The 20,715-nt window shown below is 40.8% G+C and overlaps 1 protein-coding gene across 3 annotated transcripts in view; it reads left to right on the top strand.

Moving 5' to 3' along the window:
• The window catches only part of smg7 (SMG7 nonsense mediated mRNA decay factor), a 152,040-nt gene extending 135,347 nt beyond the window's left edge, over nt 1–16,693 (top strand). For all 3 annotated transcript variants that reach the window (XM_087990744.1, XM_043699524.2, XM_043699526.2), the window contains 4 exons: nt 4,080–4,239; nt 4,839–5,012; nt 6,051–6,199; nt 14,381–16,693. In XM_087990744.1, the coding sequence (XP_087846870.1) occupies nt 4,080–4,239; nt 4,839–5,012; nt 6,051–6,199; nt 14,381–14,494 (597 nt within the window). In that variant the 3' untranslated portion in view covers nt 14,495–16,693. The remainder of the gene's footprint in view (nt 1–4,079; nt 4,240–4,838; nt 5,013–6,050; nt 6,200–14,380) is intronic.
• Nucleotides 16,694–20,715: the final 4,022 nt, after the last annotated feature.

Genomic DNA, 20,715 nt, shown 5'->3' with positions numbered 1-20,715 from the left:
CAGCAGCAGGAGGTCATTTAAAATGTTTAAATTTAAAGATATATTAAGGAAATAATCTTCCAGATATTGTTGTATAGTGACTTTTAGCAAGGCATTTGATAAGGTTCCCCATGGTAGGTTCATTCAGAAGGTCAGGAGGAATGGGTACAGGGGAACTTAGCTGTCTGGATACAGAATTGGCTGGCCAACAGAAGACAGCAAGTGGTAGTAGAAGGAAAATATTCTGCCTGGAAGTCAGTGGTGAGTGGTGTTCCACAGGGCTCTATCCTTAGGCCTCTACTGTTTGTAATTTTTATTAATGACTTGGATGAGGGGATTGAAGGATGGGTCAGCAAGTTTCCAGATGGCACAAAGGTTGGAGGTGTCATTGACAGTATAGAGGGCTGTTGTAGGCTGCAGCGGGACATTGACAGGATGCAGAGATGGGCTGAGAGGTGACAGATGGAGTTCAACCTGGATAAATGTGAGGTGATGCATTTTGGAAGGTTGAATTTGAAAGCTGAGTACAGGATTAAGGATAGGATTCTTGGCAGTGTGGAGGAACAGAGGGATCTTGGTGTGCAGGTACATAGATCCCTTAAAATGGCCACCCAAGTAGACAGGGTTGTTAAGAAAGCAGCATATGGTGTTTTGGCTTTCATTAACAGGGGGATTGAGTTTAAGAGTCGTGAGATCTTGGTAAGACCATAAGACATAGGAGTGGAAGTAAGGCCATTTGGCCCATCGAGTCCACTCCTCCATTTAATCATGGCTGATGGGCATTTCAACTCCACTTAACCAGCATTCTCCCCGTAGCCCTTAATTCCTTGTGACATCAAGAATTTATCAATCTCTGCCTTGAGGCTATTTAGCGTCCCAGCCTCCACTGCACTCCGCAGCAATGAATTCCACAGGCCCACTACCCTTTGGCTGAAGAAATATCTCCGCATTTCTGTTCTGAATTTACCCCCTCTAATTCTAAGGTTGTGCCCACAGGTCCTAGTCTCCTCGCCTAACGGAAACAATTTCTTAGCGTCCATCCTTTCCAAGCTATATATTATCTTGTAAGTTTCTATTAGATCTCCCCTAAACCTTCTAAACTCCAATGAATACAATCCCAGGATCCTCAGCTGTTCCTCGTATGTTAGACCTACCATTCCAGGGATCATCTGTGTGAATCTCTGCTGGACACGCTCCAGTGCCAGTATGTCCTTCCTGAGGTGTGGGGCCCAAAACTGGACACAGTACTCCAAATGGGGCCTAACCAGAGCTTTATAAATGCTCAGTAGCACATCGCTGCTTTTATATTACAACCCTCTTGAGATAAATGACAACATTGCATTTGCTTTCTTAATCACGGATTCAACCGGCATGTTTACCTTTAGAGAATCCTCGACTAGCACTCCCAGATCCCTTTGTACTTTGGCTTTATGAATTTTCTCACCGTTTAGAAAGTAGTCCATGCTTGTATTCTTTTTTCCAAAGTGCAGGACCTCACATTTGCTCACGTTGAATTTCATCAGCCATTTCCTGGACCGCTCTCCCAAACTGTCTAGATCCTTCTGCAGTCTCCCCACTTCCTCAGTACTACCTGTCTGTCCACCTAACTTTGTGTCATTGGCAAACATCGCTAGAATGCCCCCAGACCCTTCATCCAGATCATTAATATATAACGTGAACAGCTGCGGCCCCAACACTGAACCCTGTGGGACACTGCTTGTCACCGGCTGCCATTCCGAAAAAGAACCTTTTATCCCAACTCTCTGCCTTCTGTCAGACAGCCAATCCTCAATCCATGCTAGTAGCTCACCTCGAACACCATGGGCCCTCACCTTACTCAGCAGCCTCCCGTGTGGCACCTTATCAAAGGCCTTTTGGAAGTCTAGATAGGCCACATCCACTGGGTTTCCCTGGTCTAACCTACTTGTCACCTCTTCAAAGAATTCTAACCGGTTTGTCAGGCATGACCTCCCCTTACTAAATCTATGTTGACTTATTCTAATCTGAACCTGCTCTTCCAATAATTTAGAAACCTCATCCTTAACGATGGATTCTAGAATTTTACCAACAACTGGCCTATAATTTTCCATCTTTTGTCTTGATCCTTTCTTGAACAAGGGGGTTACAACAGCGATCTTCCAATCATCCGGGACTTTCCCTGACTCCAGTGACTTTTGAAAGATCTCAACCAACGCCTCCGCTATTTCCTCAGCCACCTCCCTCAGAACTCTAGGATGTAGTCCATCGGGGTCAGGAGATTTGTCAATTTTAAGACCTTTTAGCTTTTCTAGCACTATCTCTTTTGTAATGGCAACCATACTCCACTCAACCCCCTGACTCCCTTTAATTGTTGGGATATTACTCATGTCTTCCACTGTGAAGACTGACGCAAAGTATTTAAGTTCTCCAGCCATTTCCTTATCTTCCATCACTAGCCTTCCAGCATCAGTTTGAAGTGGCCCAATGTCTACTTTTGCCTGTCATTTGTTTCTTATGTATTGAAAGAAACTTTTACTATCATTTCTAATATTACTGGCTAGCCTACCTTCATATTTGATCCTCTCCTTCCTTATTTCTCTCTTTGTTATCCTCTGTTTGTTTTTGTAGTCTTCCCAATATTCTGATTTCGCAGTGCTCTTGGCCACTTTATAGGATCTCTCTTTTTCTTTGATACATTTCCTGACTTCCTTTGTCAGCCATGGCTGTCTAATCCCTCCCCGGCTAATCTTTCTTTTCTTGGGGGATGAACCTCTGTACACTGTCCTCAATTATACCTACAAACTCCTGCCATTTTTGCTCTACTGTCTTCCCCGCTAGGCTCTGCTTCCAGTCGATTTTCATCAGTTCCTCTCTCGTGCCCTCGTAATTACCTTTATTTAACTGTAACACCATTACATCCGATTTTGCCTTCTCTCTTTCAAACTGCAGACTGAACTCTACCATATTATGATCGCTGCTTCCTAAGTGTTCCCTTACTTTAAGATCTTTTATCAAGTCTGGAGCTTGTTGCAGCTTTATAAAACTTTGGTTAGACCGCACTCGGAATACTGCGTCCAGTTCTGGTCACCCTATTATAGGAAAGATGTGGATGCTTTGGAGAGGGTTCAGAAGAGGTTTACCAGGATGCTGCCTGGACTGAAGGGCTTATCTTGTGAAGAGAGGTTGACTGAGCTCGGACTTTTTTCATTGGAGAAAAGGAGGAGGAGAGGGGACCTTATTGAGGTATACAAGATAATGAGAGGCATAGATAGAGTCGTTAGCCAGAGACTGTTTCCCAGGGCAGAAATGGCTAACACGAGGGGTCATAGTTTTAAGCTGGTTGGAGGAAAGTATAGAGGGGATGTCAGAGGCGGGTTCTTTACACAGAAAGTTGTGAGAGAATGGAATGCGTTGCCAGCAGCAATTGTGGAAGCAAGGTCATTGGGGACATTTAAGAGACTGCTGGACATGCATATGGTCACAGAAATTTGAGGGTGCATACATGAGGATCAATGGTCGGCACAACATCGTGGGCTGAAGGGCCTATTCTGTGCTATAGTGTTCTATGTTCTACTTAGTCATTAAGTTCCTTTGAATAAACTAGGGCAAACTGTGTGCCTTTTCTCCTCCTGTTTCCTAAATGCCAGGATTGATTCTGTGAAATAAAATACACTTATTTAATTGACAGCTCTTCATGGAGGTAATTTTTGTGTTAAGATGTATATTGCAAACTTTACTCTGCATCTTTAGTTCAGTACTCTACTGGTATTTCTGGTTTCATTTACGCTATTGCAACTTGACTCTGGTAGCCACACAGGAATAGAATCACCTAAGAACAACATTATATTATAAAGTTTGCATAGAGAAGTAATACTTTTCTATAAAAAGAAAGTTGTATGAAGATATTTATTTACTTTTAGCTTGATTTTATTTTGATTTCTTTGCAAGTGTCAGTTTAGCTCAGACGTTAGTTACTTGCATCAGGTGTGGAAATTCAAGCTGAAATGTGGACACAGGTGACGATAGTTATGAAACATACCATTGGAATGATGTCTTAACTTTAATATTCTAATAGCATGCCATTTCTAATGATCTTATTACATTCTTCCTGTTGCTTTCAGGAGAACTCTCAGAATAACAGCATCTTCAGTGAGGTTTATGGCAAGAATTTAGCACCAAGTGGGAAATCAGAGAATGCACTACCCCAAGCGTTCCAGGAAGCCTCCTGCTACTCACTATTTGATGGAAACCCTTGGTCCCCTTCTCTTCCTGCCAGCTCAGGTTAGTGTTTAAGATGCAGTCTTTGCTTACTGCAAAGATAAAGAACTGTGAAACATTTCACAACTAAAAATGTTCCTTTCATGATTTTGAGTAGCTGCAAGTGAGATGCTGTTTCCAATCACACTATTTAAAAATTGATCAAGGATATAGACTATTTCCATTTTTTTAATCCCTGCAGTAATTATCTAATTGATCATGTAATCAGTCAATTCCTGAAGAAGGGCTTATGCCCGAAACGGCAATTCTCCTCCTTGGATGCTGCCTGACCTGCTGTGCTTTTTCAGCAACGCATTTTTCAGCTCTGATCTCCAGCATCTGCAGTCCTCACTTTCTCCATGTAATCAATTAATTAAGGACACTAATTTCCATTTTGTTCATGGAAAAGTAATAAGCTCACATTTTTAAAAACTCAAAACACCAATAAACATCTTAGTAATTAACTGACTAAGTTTCAATTCCTAAAATCTAGGTTCAAATTCAATCCATAAGTCCATGCTAATAAAATGATAACCCTTTTCTTTCTTCCTTAGTGGAACTATTACAGATTTGGGTGCAAGAATTCTCACTTGCTATTTTTGTGTTCTTTCTACACATAATAGATCATTCAACACCAGCAAGCCAGTCTCCACACTCCTCTAATCCCAGCAGCCTACCAAGTTCTCCTCCAACTCACAACCAGAACTCATTCTCTGGCTTTGGACCGATTGGAACGCCTGATAACAGTGAGAGGAGGCTGGCTGACCGCTGGAACATGAAACGTACTGATAAGCCAGGTAAAGTACATATCCTCAAATATTGCTGTCTTCTTGCCTCTTTAATGGATGGCTTAGCTATGTTTAGAAAAGGCCACTTAAGGTTTTTGGAACTGAGTTCAGTTCAGTTTGTAAAAGTCTAAAGTTAATAAACAATTTCTGTTGCCTGTAACCTATGCATGTTTCTTTTTAAATGGTTCGCTATATAGTCCACAGACTGAACCATATAAGTTATTGAGCCTGATAATGAGTGGATGTTGAAAATGGTGAAATAGTTCAGGTAAGGTGAATGTTAATTTGGGTTTCCTGACAGGCTCAATATTTCCGTAAGGAAAGGTGGCCTGAGATTAAACAATAATTTTTGATCAACGGATGGTCAGGAAAATAAAAGAATTTAAAACTTTAACAAGCCGTCAAGAAACTGTCTTTAAAGGCACAAGTTATCATTTTCTCTTGACTGCAGCAATAATAAACAAATTAAATTATATCCCTTAACGTCCTGAATCACTATCTGCCTACTGATCTGAATGTTAAATGTCATATAGTGCTATTCAAAGAATAGAGACTTCTCGTGTGCCGAATACCGTTGCTGCAAACACCAAAAAGGCCCATATTATTTAATCATTCATCTCACAATTGTTTGTGGAATGAAATTGGTGCAGAATGGCTGTCATGCTAACTTAAACATCAGTGGTCATGTGCTTTCAAAATCCGTTCTTTGCATGAAGCACTTTCAGTCATCTTAATGTGATAAAGTGCTGTATAAAAATAAATTTTCATTACAGATATATCACTTAATATAATGAATATTTTAACTACACAATAGATCAAAGGGCGAGAAATCTAAACTAAAATAATTATCCTTTTCTTATGCAGTGTTTATTTGTGATCTTAATATTTCACCTTCATTTTAGTAGCAATGTAAGCTAAATATAATATTGACTATCATGTCAACCCATCGCCAGTATTTTCAACCTTTTAGAATGTATGTTAAAATAATCTTTAACATACAGTATATTTAATCTTGCCCTTTTTCTGTTTCTTTTAAAAAAATCACAGTAATGAGTGGATTTGGCCTGGACTATCTACCTGCTGCATCTTCCTCTTCAGACAATACCTGGCATCAGGGTGGTACACCTAGCAACACGTGGGCTGCCCCAGACACCACACTGGATGACTCGTCCACATTGCTCATGGACAGTTTCAAGGTATGATACCTGACAGATTCCTTTCTTAGTCCTACCTGATTCCTATTTTGCTTTCCTGATCTGAGGATGATGACTGACACTGGGGTTTAGAACATAGAGCATTGCAGCGCTGTACAGGCCCTTCGGCCCTCGATTATTTTTGTGCCAACCTGTGGAACCAATCTGAAGCTCATCTAACCTACGCTATTCCATTTTCATCCATATGTTTATCCACTGACCATTTAAATGCCCTCAAAGTTGGCGAGTCTACTACTGTTGCAGGTAGGGCATTCCACGTTCATACTACTGAGTAAAGAAACTACCTCTGATATCTGTCCTATATCTTTCACCCCTCAATTTAAAGCTACATCTCCTCGTGCTGGCCATCACCATCTGAGGAAAAAGGCTGTCACTGTCCACCCTATCTAACCCTGTGATTATCTTATATGTCTCAATTAAGTCACCTCTCAACCTTCTCTCCAACGAAAACAGCCTCAAGTTCCTCAATCTTTCCCCATAAGACCTTCCCTCCATAACAGGCAACATCCTAGTAGATCTCTCTGAACCCTTTCCAAAGCTTCCACACCCTTCCAATAATGTGGTGACCAGAACTGTACACAATACTCCAAATGTGGCCACACCAGAGTTAAGAATTGCAACATAACCTCATGGCTCTGAAACCCAATCCCTGTACCAATAAAAGCTAACACACTGTATGCCTTCTTAATAACCCTATCAAACTGGGTGGCAACTTGCAGGGATCTGTGTACATGGGCACCGAGATCTCTTTGCTCATCTACACGACCAAGAATCTTACCATTAGCCCAGTACACTCCTATTCCTGTTGCTCCTTCCAAAGTGAATCACCTCACACTTTTTTGCATTAAACTCCATTTGCCACCCCTCAGCCCAGCTCTGCAGCTTATCTATGTCTGTCAAACCTGCAACATCCTCCAGCACTATCCACAACTCCACTGACCTTGGTATCATTCGCAATTTTTACTAACTCATCCTGCTACGCCCTCATCCAGGTCATTTATAAAAACGACGAACAACAGTAGCCCCAAAACAGATCCTTGCAGTACATTAGTAACTGAACTCCAGGGTGAACCACCTCCTTCTGTCTTCTTTCAGCTAACTGATTTCTGATCCAAAACACTAAATCACCCTCCATATTTTGTGCAATAGCCTATTGTGGGTAATCTTATCAAACACCTTACTGAAATCCATATATAGCACATCAACCGCTTTACCCTCATCCACCTATTTGATCACCTTCTCAAAGAACTCAACAAGATTTATGAGGCACAACCTACCCTTCACAAAACTGTGTTGACTATTCCTAATCAATGTATTCCTTTCTAGATGATTATAAATCCTATCTCTTATAACCTTTTCCAACACTTTACCCACAACCGAAGTAAGGCTTACTGGTCTATAATTTCCAGGGTTGTCTCTACTCTCTTTGAACAAAGGCACAGCATTTGCTATCCTCCAGTCTTCTGGCACTATTCCTGTGGACAATGATGACATAAAGATCAAAGCCAAAGGCTCTGCAGTCTTCTCCCTGGCTTCCCAGAGAATCCTAGGATAAATCCCATCTGGCCCAGGGGACTTACCTATTTTCATACTTTCCAGAATTGCTAACATATCCTCCTTGTGAACCTCAATCCTATCTAGTCTGGTAGCTTGTATCTCAGTATTCTACTCAACAACATTGTCTGTTTCCAGTGTGAATACTGACAAAAAAAAATGTATTTAGCGCTTCTCCTATCTACTTGGACCCCACGCACAACTTCCCACTACTGTCCTTGATTGGCCCTAATCTTACCCTCGTCATTCTTTTCATTCCTGATATACCTATAGAAAGCCTTATGCCCCCTTCTCATGCCCCCTTCTGTTTCTTCTTAGCTCTCTTTTTAGGTCTTTCCTGGCTAACTTGTAACTCTCAAGCACCCTAACTGAGCCTTCACGTCTCATCCTGACAAAAGCCACCTTCTTCCTCTTGACAAGAGATTCTACTTCTTTAGTAAACCATAGCTCCCTCACTTGACCACTTCCTCCCTGCCTGACAGGTACATACTTATCAAGGGCACGCAGCAGCTGTACCTTGAATAAGCTCCATATTTCAATTTGACCATTGCCTGCAGTTTCCTTCCCCATCCAATGCATCCTAAATCTTGCCTAATTGCATTATAATTGCATTTCCCCCAGCTAACTTTTGCCCTGCGGTATGTACCTATCCTTTTCCCTCACTAAAGTAACCATAACCAAATTGTGGTTACTATCGCCAAAGTTCTGGCTTAGCTGCAAATCTTAACACCTGGCCGGGTTCATTATCCAGTACCAAATCCAATGTGGCTTCCCTCTTGTTAACCTGTCTACATACTGTGTCAGGAAACCCTCCTGCACATATTGGACAAAAACTAACTTATTAAAGTACTCAAACTCTTGTATTCCCAGTCAATATTTGGAAAGTTAAAGGCCCCCATAACAACTATCCTGTTACTCTAGCTCTTATCCTTTCCTTTCCTTTCCTTTCCTCTATATCTCTGCAACTATTCAGGGGCCTATAGAAAACTCCCAATAGGGGTTACCTTTCCTTTCCTGTTTCTAACCTCAGCCCATGCTACCTCAGTAAACGGGTCCTCCAGCGCCCTTTCCACCACCATAATACTGTCCTTGGCTAATAATGCCACACCTCCCCCTCTTTTACTATCTTCTCTGTTCTTACTGAAACATCTAAATCCCGAACCTGCAACAGCCATTCCTGTCCGTACTTTACCCATGTCTCTGAATGGCCGCAACTTTGAAATCCCAGGTACCAGCCCATGCTACAAGTTCACCCACCTTATTCCGATACTCCTGGCATTGAAGTAGACACACTTTAAACTACCTTCCTCCTTGCTAGTGCCTTCTTGCAACCTTATTTCTGACCTCAATACTGTCAACCTCCTGGACCCTGGAACTACCACTTAGGTTCTCATCTCCTTGCTGATTAATTTAAACCCTCCCAAAGAGCATTAGGAAATATCCCTGCCAGGATTTGGTACTGCTGTCGTTCAGGTGTAGACCATCCTGTTTGTAGAGGTCCCACCTATCCCAGAATAAGCCCCAATCATGCAGGTATCTAAAACCCTCCACCCCAGCTACCTGAATTTCTGACTGAAATCCCCACCCCTTTTCTTACCTATGTCGTTAATGCCTATGTGGACCACGAGTTGGGGCTGCTCCCCCTCTCCCTCAAGGATCCCAAAAACCCGATGTGAGACATTATGAACCTTGGCACCTGGGAGGAAGCATATCAACTGTGAGTCTCTCTTGTTCCCACAGAACCTTCTGTCTGTCCCCTTAACTATGGAGTCCCCAGTGAGTAATGCTCTGCACCTCTTTCCCCCTTTCCCTTATGAGCAACATGGACAGACTGTGCCAGAGACCTGTACCCCATGGCTGAACCCTGATAAGTTGTTCACCGCAACAGTATCCAAAATGGTATACTTGTTATTGAGGGGAACGGCCACAGGGGATCTCTGCACTGTCTGCCGGTTCCCTTTCTGTCCCATGACTGTGACCCATCTGCCTTTGTCTTGTACCTGAGGTGTGACAACCTCCCTGTAACTCCTCTCAATAACTCCCTCTGCCTCCTGAATGATCTGAAGTCCATCTAGCTCCAGTTCCCTGACGCAGTTTTCGAGGAGCTGGAGTTGGATGCACTTCCCGCAGATGAAGTTAGCAGGGACACAGGCGGTGATATAGGCTGCTGTGACTGAAATGTTGAGGCTAGTTATAGCAGCCCAATCTGACATCAGTGAATTCCCCACACAACAGGCATTGAAACGTAATGGACTATGACAATGGTATCGTAGATAATAAAGCAGACTGTAATACAGGCTGCAGGCTCACTATCACGTGGGGATAGTTTCACAGTAGTGCCCAACACATGTAAAGTCTGGAAATGGCAAAGACATTAATGAGGGTCTCAGCAGGGGATGGCTGAGACAGAAGTAGGTGACTTCAAAGTGGTGAAAGTAGGTGTTTGGTTTAAAGGAGAGTATGTGGATTCAAAAACTAAACTTGATTGAATAGGATGCCAAGATTGCAATTGATGTTGACTCATCCTAAGACAGGGTGGGGAATGGAATTGGTGGCAAAGGTACAGTCTGTGGTGGCTTCATTCTTGATATTTAGCTAAAGGAAATTGTAGCTCATCCGAGAATGGATGTCAGCCAAGGTTTTGACTAACCACAATGAAGAAATAGAGCTGAATGTCATCAGCATATGTTTGGTAGCTAATCCATACAGATCTCCTGTAACACACATTTTGTTAATGCGTATTTGTTGTTGTGATTGACGAATTAGGGACACTGTTTCTAAAGCTCGAATTTTTAAAAGGTGCATTGGTTATAATGCACTTACATTAACAACACTTTAAGCGCTGTTTCTACAGTGCGATTTTTCTGTAAAGTGGATTTGCACAAGGATGCAACCATCGTGTTACAGAAGAACTACTTGTATCAGTGGATGATGCTGCCAAATGGGCAGCATTGTGGTTAACGTACAAAAGATGGCACAAAAATGTCCTAGAGACTTGTATAAAGATTGGAGAAGAAGCTGTTACTAGAGATACTCTGGCTATGATTAGACAGTAAATTAGACAGCTGAATAACCAATTGGGCATATTAGAAATGGTGTTATAGTAACCTGTGTCAAAGGTTGCAGAACAGATAAGGTAAATGTTCCATGATCAGTCATGGGAGAAGGACTGATGGGTGACCTTAGAGGTTTATAACCTGAGGAACATGGATAGGGAAACTAGCCAAGTGGCAGAGTCCAAAATTTAAAAAGAACCTGAAGGTATCTTTTTCACACTGAGGGTGGTGTATATATGGAACGAGCTGTCAGAGGAAGTGATGGAACTGGGTACAGCTACAACATTTAAAAGGCATCTGGAGAGATGTATAAGAATCTTCAGGAAAGATGGTACAAATTTGGGTTGAAAATAACAGTTTAATTGTTTTGGAAATGGTGAAATTTGAGGTGAGGACGTAGCTTACAAGGTCAAAGGTCATGGGTATTAGGTCAAGTATAAGGAATGAGGCAGGAAGCTCCAGAAATAGAGTTGAAAATTAAGGGTATCGCAAGAGGATGATTGAGTAGTTCGGTTTGGTTAAAAATGCTAAGGTATTTGAGCAGCAGAAACGGCTGAACCGAAGGTCTCAGAAGTTCACGATCTCCACACATTAGGTGTTTGAGCTGTGAGTGCAGAGAACTGTGGTTTAAGAAGATTGCTGATAATGGAGAGGTCCAAGGTTCTTTTTACAGACAATTCTGAAATATCAGGTAGATTTAAGAGAGGAGAATTGGTCTGCTGGTACCTTCATATTCATCTCGATCTGATAATGAATTGCAAAATCCATCATGCCAACTACATTTGTGTCTTGAGACTTGAGGGAACAGTGGTGGACCATATTGGGAGAATGCAGGAATAGGAAAGAATATGGATTTGGGATCAAGGCATCAAAGAGAGGGTGGAGTAGCTGGTCAAATTGCCAGCTATAGATCATGGGTCAAAATAGTTTTTTTTGACGGCTCCACCTTTAAGGAACCTTTAGGAGGTGCAGGTTCATAGTTCGGGAGTCACAGACAGGGTAGTGAAAAAGGCATTTGATACACTTGCATTTATTAATCGGTGCATTGAATATAGAAGATGGCATGTCATGTTGTAGCTGTACAGGACATTGGTTAGGTCACTTCTGGAATACTGTGTTCAGTTCTCGTCTCCCTGCTATAGGAAAGATGCTGCAAGCATGCAGAAAAGAAAACAAGCTGGGGTTGGAGAGTTAGAGCAAAAGGGAAAGGCCGAATAGGCTGGAACTATTTTCCCTAAAGTGTTGAAGGCTGAGGGGTGACCTAATAGAAGTCATGAGGGGCATGGATAGGGTAAGTAGCCAAGGTCTTTATCCCAAGGTAGGGGGATCTAGAACTAGAGAGCATAGGTTTAAGGTCAGAGGGAAAAAATTTAAGATACCTAAAGGCATCTTTTTCACGCAGAGGGTCATGTGTGTACGAAATGAGATGGCAAGGGATGTGATGGAGGTTGATGCAGTAACAACATTTAAAACCCATCTGGATGGGTACATGGATAGGAAGGGTCTAGAGGGATATAGGCCAAATGCTGGCAAATGGGACTGGATTAATTTAGGATATCTGGTCGGCATGGACAAGTTTGATCAAAGGGTCTGTTACCATGCTGAACATTTCTGTCTATGACTTTATGGTTCTTGAGATTTCCTGAGGGCTACGTTTTGATTTTCTGGGGCTGTTTTTTTTAGTTTCAGGAGCTACTTTTGATTTTCGTGAGCTCCTTCATTAGGTGAGACATAGTCATGTAGTTATTGTGGTGTGGTATTTGGACACTCAGCCAAATTAGAATTATTCTTCATAACTTCAATAATCAACCCTCTAATAATCTTAAACATAAGTACAAGGAAAGCTTGTATTTCCTGGACACCACCAGCTTTAAATTGGAACAAGACAACAGACATAAATTAGCACCAACAGTTTTTTCAATATCTGGCACACTTCATAAAGAGTACATTAAATTGCAAGGAATTCCTGACTTGTGACTTCAGGTTTCACTGGCTGACAGTTTGCCAAATATTCTTTCTTGACAGGTAGCCCATGTCAATCTTCTGCCCTCCATTCCCCCCACCCCACCCCTTTCCAGTCACCTGCTTCTGCCCCTTTCCCCTTGCCCTTTCCCCCATGTCACTTTGTAGCCACTCACTTCTTGCTTTACCTGGCAGATTTTGCCCAACCTTCTACTACCAGCTGACTCTTCTTTCCCCAGTTTCACCAACTTTGTTCAGAAACACCACTCATTATCTCACTGCTACTCTCTCCTCATAGGCTGCTTCCCTCCTGAACTTGCTGCTGATTAAACTCATTGAGAAACCTTAACAGCCACAAATGTTGAAAAGGAGCAACTATCAAAATCTCAGTTTCACTTATGAGGGCAATTTTTTTTTTCTGATTGCCCCAAAATTAATTTTTCCCAGTGTATTTATCCATTTTTAGGTGCAAGTTCCCCCACCACCCCTGCTTGTGTATTTTGATCATTATATATTGATCTTTGGAATAGAAGGCCAAACATAAGGTGCTGGTTTCAAGTAACTTAGATAAGTTTTTTCAAGGATGAATGCAGAAGTAAATACAATTAGGTGGTTAACACTTCTCAGTCACCAGAACCAGAGCAGCTCATCTAATCAATTGTCTTCGTTGTTTGTGGCATCTTGGTATGTGCAAATGGGCTTCTTTTTTTTTCTCCCCTACATTTAAAGATCTTTTTTAAAAAAAGTCAATAGTTATAGCACATGAGCCATTCAGCCCAGCATCTCCCTCTGCAAGTACAACCCAACTCGTCTTAGTCCATACCTTTTTCCTTACCACCCTGAAAATTTTTCCTCCTCCATAATTATGCAGCTTCCTTTTGAAAATTACAATTGAATCAGCTGCCACAATCACATTTGAACCCAGAGTTGACTTTCTAAACAATCAGCACCCTTTTCTGATGTGAAATATGCCTCTCAGATGTAAAAGATGCTATAACAATATAAATTTATTTGTTCCTTCTGGAATAACATTACTCTTGTGGGATTTTTTTTTAATAGTAATTAAATGATCCAGCTACTAAGACTACAATTCCAATAAACTATTATTTTGGGGCTAAATTAGATGTGAGATTGTTAGTCAAACACTGTATATTTACCTAGTCTGAAATTGGACTTGGGAAGGTTTCTTAAAAAGGAAAGATTTTAAAATGGACCTGAGGGGTGACTTTTTCACGCAAAGGGTGGTGTGTGTGTATATGGAATGAGCTGCCAGAGGATGTGGTGGAGATTGGTACAAATACAGCATTTAAAATGCACCTGTATGGATATATGAATAGGACGGGGTGATAGGGTTATGGGCCACATGCTGGCAAGTCAGATTAGGTCCGAATGGGATGTGTGGCTGGTGCAGATGAGTTGGACCAAAGGGTCGGTTTCTGTGCTTTATGACTTTATGATGCTATGACAGTTGTTCTATTAATTGGGATGTGCACTCTCTGTCTATACTCATTCCTTTACTCAAAAATATTTTTTTATGGGATGTCAAATTTCCATAATAACAGGTTTGTTCATTTCCCCTCTCCCCTTTCAGTCAATCTGGTCAAGTTCAATGATGCATCCTGGACCCTCTGCACTGGAGCAGCTGCTAATGCAGCAGAAACAGAAACAACAGCGAGGACTCGGCACACTGAATCCACCACACTGAGAGGCACAATGGCATGACCGGTGAATCCAGGTTACACAACTCAAGGCATGTTGGGTTTGCATTACAACCCACGGTCCCCTGCAGGTGGCAGCCCTCTCTTCTCTGTGTTTTCTTGCTGTTGAGAGGGCGTAAGCACTCCACCAGTGCTGCGTGTGCACAAAGCTGCTGCTGAGGAAAAAATAAAAAAGAACATTACATGCTTCCTGTCACTTCCAGAGGAAGGTCCATCACCTGCCTCACTCAGTTATCTCCTAAACACTTGATTCTGGTCAAAGATCTCCTGCGTTCTTCTCCATTTTATACATCTCTAATACGGTTGGGTAATAAAGAGAGATGAGATGGGGAATGAAAAGTCAAGTGGGCTGAAGTGGTGTTGCATTGTAAAAAAAAGAGGAGAATCAGCTAATGAATGCTCTGCTGGTGAGGACGTGGTTACGTTTTTTAAATCCTCTTATCATCTTGGTTTTTGAGAGTGATCATTTTCTGCTCTGTTAAGGAACAGGTGTGCTTGTAATCTCTAAATGTAGTGACACTGGCCCATTTGTTAGCTTTCCTCAAACCTATTACATAAGGATGTGTGGAGGCATTCTGTTAGTGAATTTATATGAAGGCAACTTTTCAGACAGGCAAGGGTTTTGTGTGTTTGAAAACAGCTTCACATCACTGCACCTTTAGCTAATAGATTTTTTTAAAAGGAAAAACTAGTGGTTAATGTCAATAGCTGCAGTAGTAATTACAATATTAAATACTTGTGATACTGTTCTGTAGCAATCCTAGCTAAAATGGTGATAAGACGTGCAGCAGAGAGCTCTGCTTAAAACAAAAAAAGCAGTAATTGCTAAGAATTTTAAATTAGTGGTTTTTGATTATAACAGTAGCTATAAATTTTACTATAGCATACCAACCTTGAAAGGGTTAATTTATCTATTTAGTTCTAGTTCAGGCTTCTTTTAATTACTAGATAAGAACAGCTTTTGTCGGCTTCTGTCTGATGGTAATTTTTATTCCCAATTTGGCAGTGTCTTTCAAAGTGGAAAAAGGGTCCAGCAATGCTGCTGGTTCAGCAAAACGGGGCACAAAGCAGGTGTGTGTGACTGAGTAAGTGGGCCACTTGTACTTGTGGCTGTTTGTTGCTGCTTGTGGCCACCTGCTACTCCCATTTACAATTTAAAACTGAAAACGAAAAGCATGGGTCATACACTGTGGTCATCATACCAGTAAAAGTTTCAGGCTCTTGAATGTAACGAAACATTTCTGTCCTTTTTGAGCTTTGTGAAAAGATCTGAATGTATCGTTTGCAGAGTCACATGGAACATGCCTGTTAAAGCCATTCTTTAAATCACAGTAGTGAATACACTTTCAGTTGAGGCTTCAGTTGAATTTCTGATGGCAATAGCTGATGTAACTGTAGGAATGCATTTGTTTATTTGGGATGGAAGAGTTACTTGTCTGAGTTGCTGAGAACTGTTCAAAACCAATATCTCATGCTTATGGGGTAAAGTATGAAGCTTGGGTGATGCTAGAACATTCAGGCCAGGTTGGTAAGCAGTGCAACACTAGGACGAAGTGGAGAAAAGGAATTCATTTTTTGTTTTTGAGGGAAATGGTGTATAACAACCTCTTCACAGTAATAAAGACTTAGAGATTGAAAACAACAAAGAGAAGCCCCCGCTCCAGAGTCTTTGTTTAAAATCAGTGCTCTGCACCACAGTTAGAAGCGCAGTTCCACAGCCAACCCACTGAAACATTCCACTGTTCTGCTCTGGTCACCTAACTCTAAAACTACTCTGGTACTTAATCACCTCGCTGCACCCCAAGTCTGTTCACTGAGCTGACAAGTCCCAGAAGGTTAGCAGAAGTACCAGGGCATGAGTTGACAACCTGCATGCATGTATGCTGTTTGGAATAATTATATTTCTGGGGAACAGGAGCACTGCAAGAAAGATTATAGGGCCCTTGAAAAAATGGTTTCTGTTCTAAGCTTTTGTGTTCATGTCTTTTTTGTGTAAGAACTTGTGCAGCAATTGCTGGAATCAGCTTTGCCTTCAATAAATGAAACCATGTTCTAAACAAAATTGTTTATGTTTAATCACTTGTTCTTTTGTGCACAGTAAGTTCCTTTAAGGATGATACTTGAAGGAAAAGTCTACAAACATTGGTGTGGTGCTAAACTTACATTAAATACTGTTAAACATGCAAGATACGTTGTGTCGTGTGCTACTTAAATTTTCATAATTTTCTTTATTCTAAGTCCTGCAGAACGAAAGTTGGAGAACTCAACCAAGCTGAATTCCTGGCTGGTATGGCATTCGGTCCTGCGTAGAAATGCTTGAAGATTGGGCTTGATCATTTAATATTGGGAGTATTACAATGTAGCAAATAGCTTTTATAGTCACATGGTTGAAGTACCAAAACACTCACTGCCCCTGAAACATCAGTTGGTAATGCTATCCCTTAATCCAAAAGGGTATGCTTTCAAATCCCACTCTAGGAATTTAATATTAATATCTAAGCTGAACCCTAGTACAGTACTGAGGGAATGTTGGACTGCTGGAAACTCTTTCACATGAGCTGTTAAAACAGGTTCAGTCTGCTCTCTCAGATGGCTGCAATTATTCCTACAGTACTGGTATAAACAGGAGTTGGGTAACATTCCAGTATCCAGTGTTCATCCTTAACATTTGACAAAAATTCTGGTCCTTATCACATTGCTGTCTCAAGTACCTTGCTGTCTGCAAATTGGCTGCCGTTTTTCCTACATTACAATAGTGACTACGCCTCAAGAGTATTTAACTGTAAAGCACCTTTGAACTGTTCTCATTGTTATGAGTAGCAATTTTTTCTTTCATGCAAAAGGAGCTTAGTCAAAGAAAGTAGCGTTCCAAAAATGTTTTTATAATCAAATATGTTGAAACTGTGTGTTTTACAGTGAAATGAAATTTGACTTCTTAAGTGAGGCTGCTTGTGTATCCAGTTTTATAAATTTGCAGCAGCATCTTAGAAACTCCAATTTACTCCACACAGCTGCTGTGCCATAAGAGGATTTAAATAATATACAAATGTTTTTTTGTTTTGTTTGAAGCTGGAGTTTTAAATGCAAGTATAAGAGGAAGATTTTGCCAGGAGTTGTGCCTCCAGTCAGAGGCGTTTTGTAAGCCTACTAGCAGCAAATGTGGGAGTGAGCCGGTCTGTGACTGAAGGAGCAGCGAGCAGCACGAGGCCAGTGACTCTTACCACAGAGAGAAGGCAGTGAGAGTCAGATAATTGAGGGAAATTGCGTCAGGCTGTGACGGTGAGGTGGGAGAATGAGAGTTGCTCCTGTCAATTATTCTTAAGTAGCTTTTTTCCAATTTGCATTTAAATCTCTCTAGGGAGGAAAGAAAAATCACTTGGCCACTTTCATTTCAAACTGAAATGCTTGATGGCATGGTGATAGTACAAGTGGAAGCTTTTGGAATGCAAAGGCCCATGGGTTATTTCCTTGAAGCTAAAGGGAGCAGAGTAAGTCGACTTTAGAGGGCAAAAGAGACTGGGTCGGAATATAGAGAGAGGAAGGAGTGTGTGAGAGACATATGAGAAAGAAAGGTAAGGAATAAAAGTTAGTGAGGGAAAGCAGAGCAGAAGAAACCCCAAGCTGTGTCAACTCGCCTCAGACCCCTACTTCCATGAAAATTCTGCTGACATCCATTTAAAGAGTGCTAAATCAGAAGGGCTCTAAGATCAGTATTAGCTGAACCAAACTCCTTACCTTAGTCTGGGTTACCACCCATTCCCTGGTGATCATGAATTGGGACTGATTCTTTTTTTTTCCCCACTTTTTTCTGTAGCTGCTTAATCAGGAAGGCAAAGTTGACTTTATTAAATTTTGCTGCATGGCACTTTTTAATGGTCATTTCTGTTAATTATTCATTTAACTAATCAGTTTATTGCTTCTTAAATTTTAAAAATGCATTCATGTTTCCTGCTGTAGCAACCCTTTCTAAAATTTGCTCACTGACTTCCTGAGAGAGAAAAATTGAAATACGACCTGTCCATGAGAAAAGGTTAGCCACCCCTGCCCAAATAGTCAAAGGCATGTTCTGCTCATCTATTTACAAGTTGATTTATGTGTTTGTCATAGTTTTAGTAGGTGTCTAATAGATTCTCACTGGCAAACAGTAACAAGGAAATTACTTCACCCTCATTATTAAGACCTCCTGATTAAGCTTGAATCATGGTCTTTAAAATTTGATGCCATCTGTCTGATGCCTTTTGAGATGACGTATATCATATTATTTCAAAACTCTACTGTTATTTTAAATGTTTGTGATCTACAATCAAATCGTGGATTAATTTATTTCTTCTGATTATCCATATCTTGTTAAAAATTGAACTAACTTCTCCACAAGCATTTTTCCCAAAAGTATGGTTTCAGAAAATGTTATCAACACATCTATGATTGTCAAATGATATTTATTGCAATTCCTTCTTTTCGATAAGAGTCATAAGTAATGTGTTAAGGTACTGCAAACAATTATTTGAAAATTTATCGCAATTAAAGGCACAGGCTTAACTGGTTAGGATTTCCCCAATATCTGATGTATATTATGTGTCTGGCAAAATGTGACCACATCCTAGTGTAATCCTGACCAATAAAAATGTTTTAGCATTTTAGCCTGTTTACCTAATAGCAAATGACCAGCTATTGGAAATTTATGAGCTGCTCATGATTTTTGTTATGATATTCAGCGCCATCAGCTAATAGACTGTTGCCCATTCCTCATAAATTGGTAGTTGAGGTTGTCTCCAATTTGTCACTAGTTCTTTGTCTTGTAAATAATAACATTCTGCTAATAATAATTCTATGGGCCTGAGATCTAGTCACATCACAGGAAACAGTGTCGAATGTTCTGACTACTATATCTGTTTTTTTTTTTAACTTTGGTTGTTCCACTACCTTCACTGAGGCTAATATGAATTTTGAATTAACCAAGTTATGCCCCAAGATAAAATCGATTCTTTTTATAGAGATTTGTTTCACTGTAACCAGAACATCTCTATTTACTAAATCACTTTTAAATCCAGGTCTGTATAATGGAATTGTTTAAAATCTCCAGTGTATGCCTCCAGTTAATGATTTCACCTTCATTAACCCCTCCCTTACACTACAACTACTGATTTTAGTCTTTGAACAATTGGCTTACTCGGTCCAAATTGAATTCAAAGCATGTTATTTTCTTTATATTGTTTTTATATCACTTTTAGGTTATAGCTTTACTCTTTTATTACTTTAGCATTGTTCTGTTTGCTACTTATAACTCAACTATTCTCCATCTCCTGATATTCTATTCCTCCAATTTTATTCCATTTTGTCACATGTAACTCTGAGGTATCGTAGATGTCTGCCAGAATAGTGCCTCACAGACATTTGATACTAGAAGCTAACTTAAATAAGTCTATTGAGGTTTATTGGAAATCTATTCCTGAATTTCTTTTGACGATCAGGATTTCCCCTAGCTTAAATTTTCTACTTAGTGATCAAAACCACTGAGACCATGCCTTTTTTCCTGTTTAACATAGAACCTTACAGCACAGTACAGGCCCTTTGGTCCTCAATGTTGTGCCGACCTGTGAACATAATCTGATGCCCATCTAACCTACACTGTTCCATTATTATCCATATGTATGCCCAATGTCCATTTAAATGCCCTTAACATCGGTGAGTCTGCTACTTTTGCAGGAAGGTATTTCCACGCCCCTACTAAGTGAAGAAACTAATATCTGTCCTATATCTATCACCCCTCGATTTGAAGCTATGTCCTCTTGTGTTAGCCTTCATCCGAGGAAAAGGCTGTCATTTTCGACCCTATCTAACCCTGATTGTCTTATACATCTCGATTAAGTCACCTCTCAACCTCCTCTCTAATGAAAACAGCCTCAGTTCTCTCAGCCTTTCCTCGTAAGACCTTCCTTCCATACCAAGCAACATCCTATTAAATCTCCTCTGAACGCTTTCCAAAGCTTCTACATCCTTCCTATAATGCAGTGACCAGAACTGCACGCAGTACTCCAGGTGCGACACTACCAGTGTCTTGTACAGCTGAAGTGTATGACCTTGTAGCACCAAAATTCACTCCTCCGCCAATAAACACTGACACACCTTATACCACCTTAACCCTATCAACCTGGGTGGCAACTTTCAGGGATTTATGTACCTGGACACAGAAATATCTCTGTTCATC

The sequence above is a fragment of the Chiloscyllium plagiosum genome, unplaced genomic scaffold, assembly GCF_037043375.1.
Source record: "Chiloscyllium plagiosum isolate Xiang-an unplaced genomic scaffold, Cpla_swu_hap1 HiC_scaffold_9, whole genome shotgun sequence".
Taxonomy (NCBI): Eukaryota; Metazoa; Chordata; class Chondrichthyes; order Orectolobiformes; family Hemiscylliidae; genus Chiloscyllium; species Chiloscyllium plagiosum.
The sequence above is the reverse complement of the archived record's forward strand: the minus strand, read 5'-3'. Positions and strand labels throughout refer to the sequence as shown.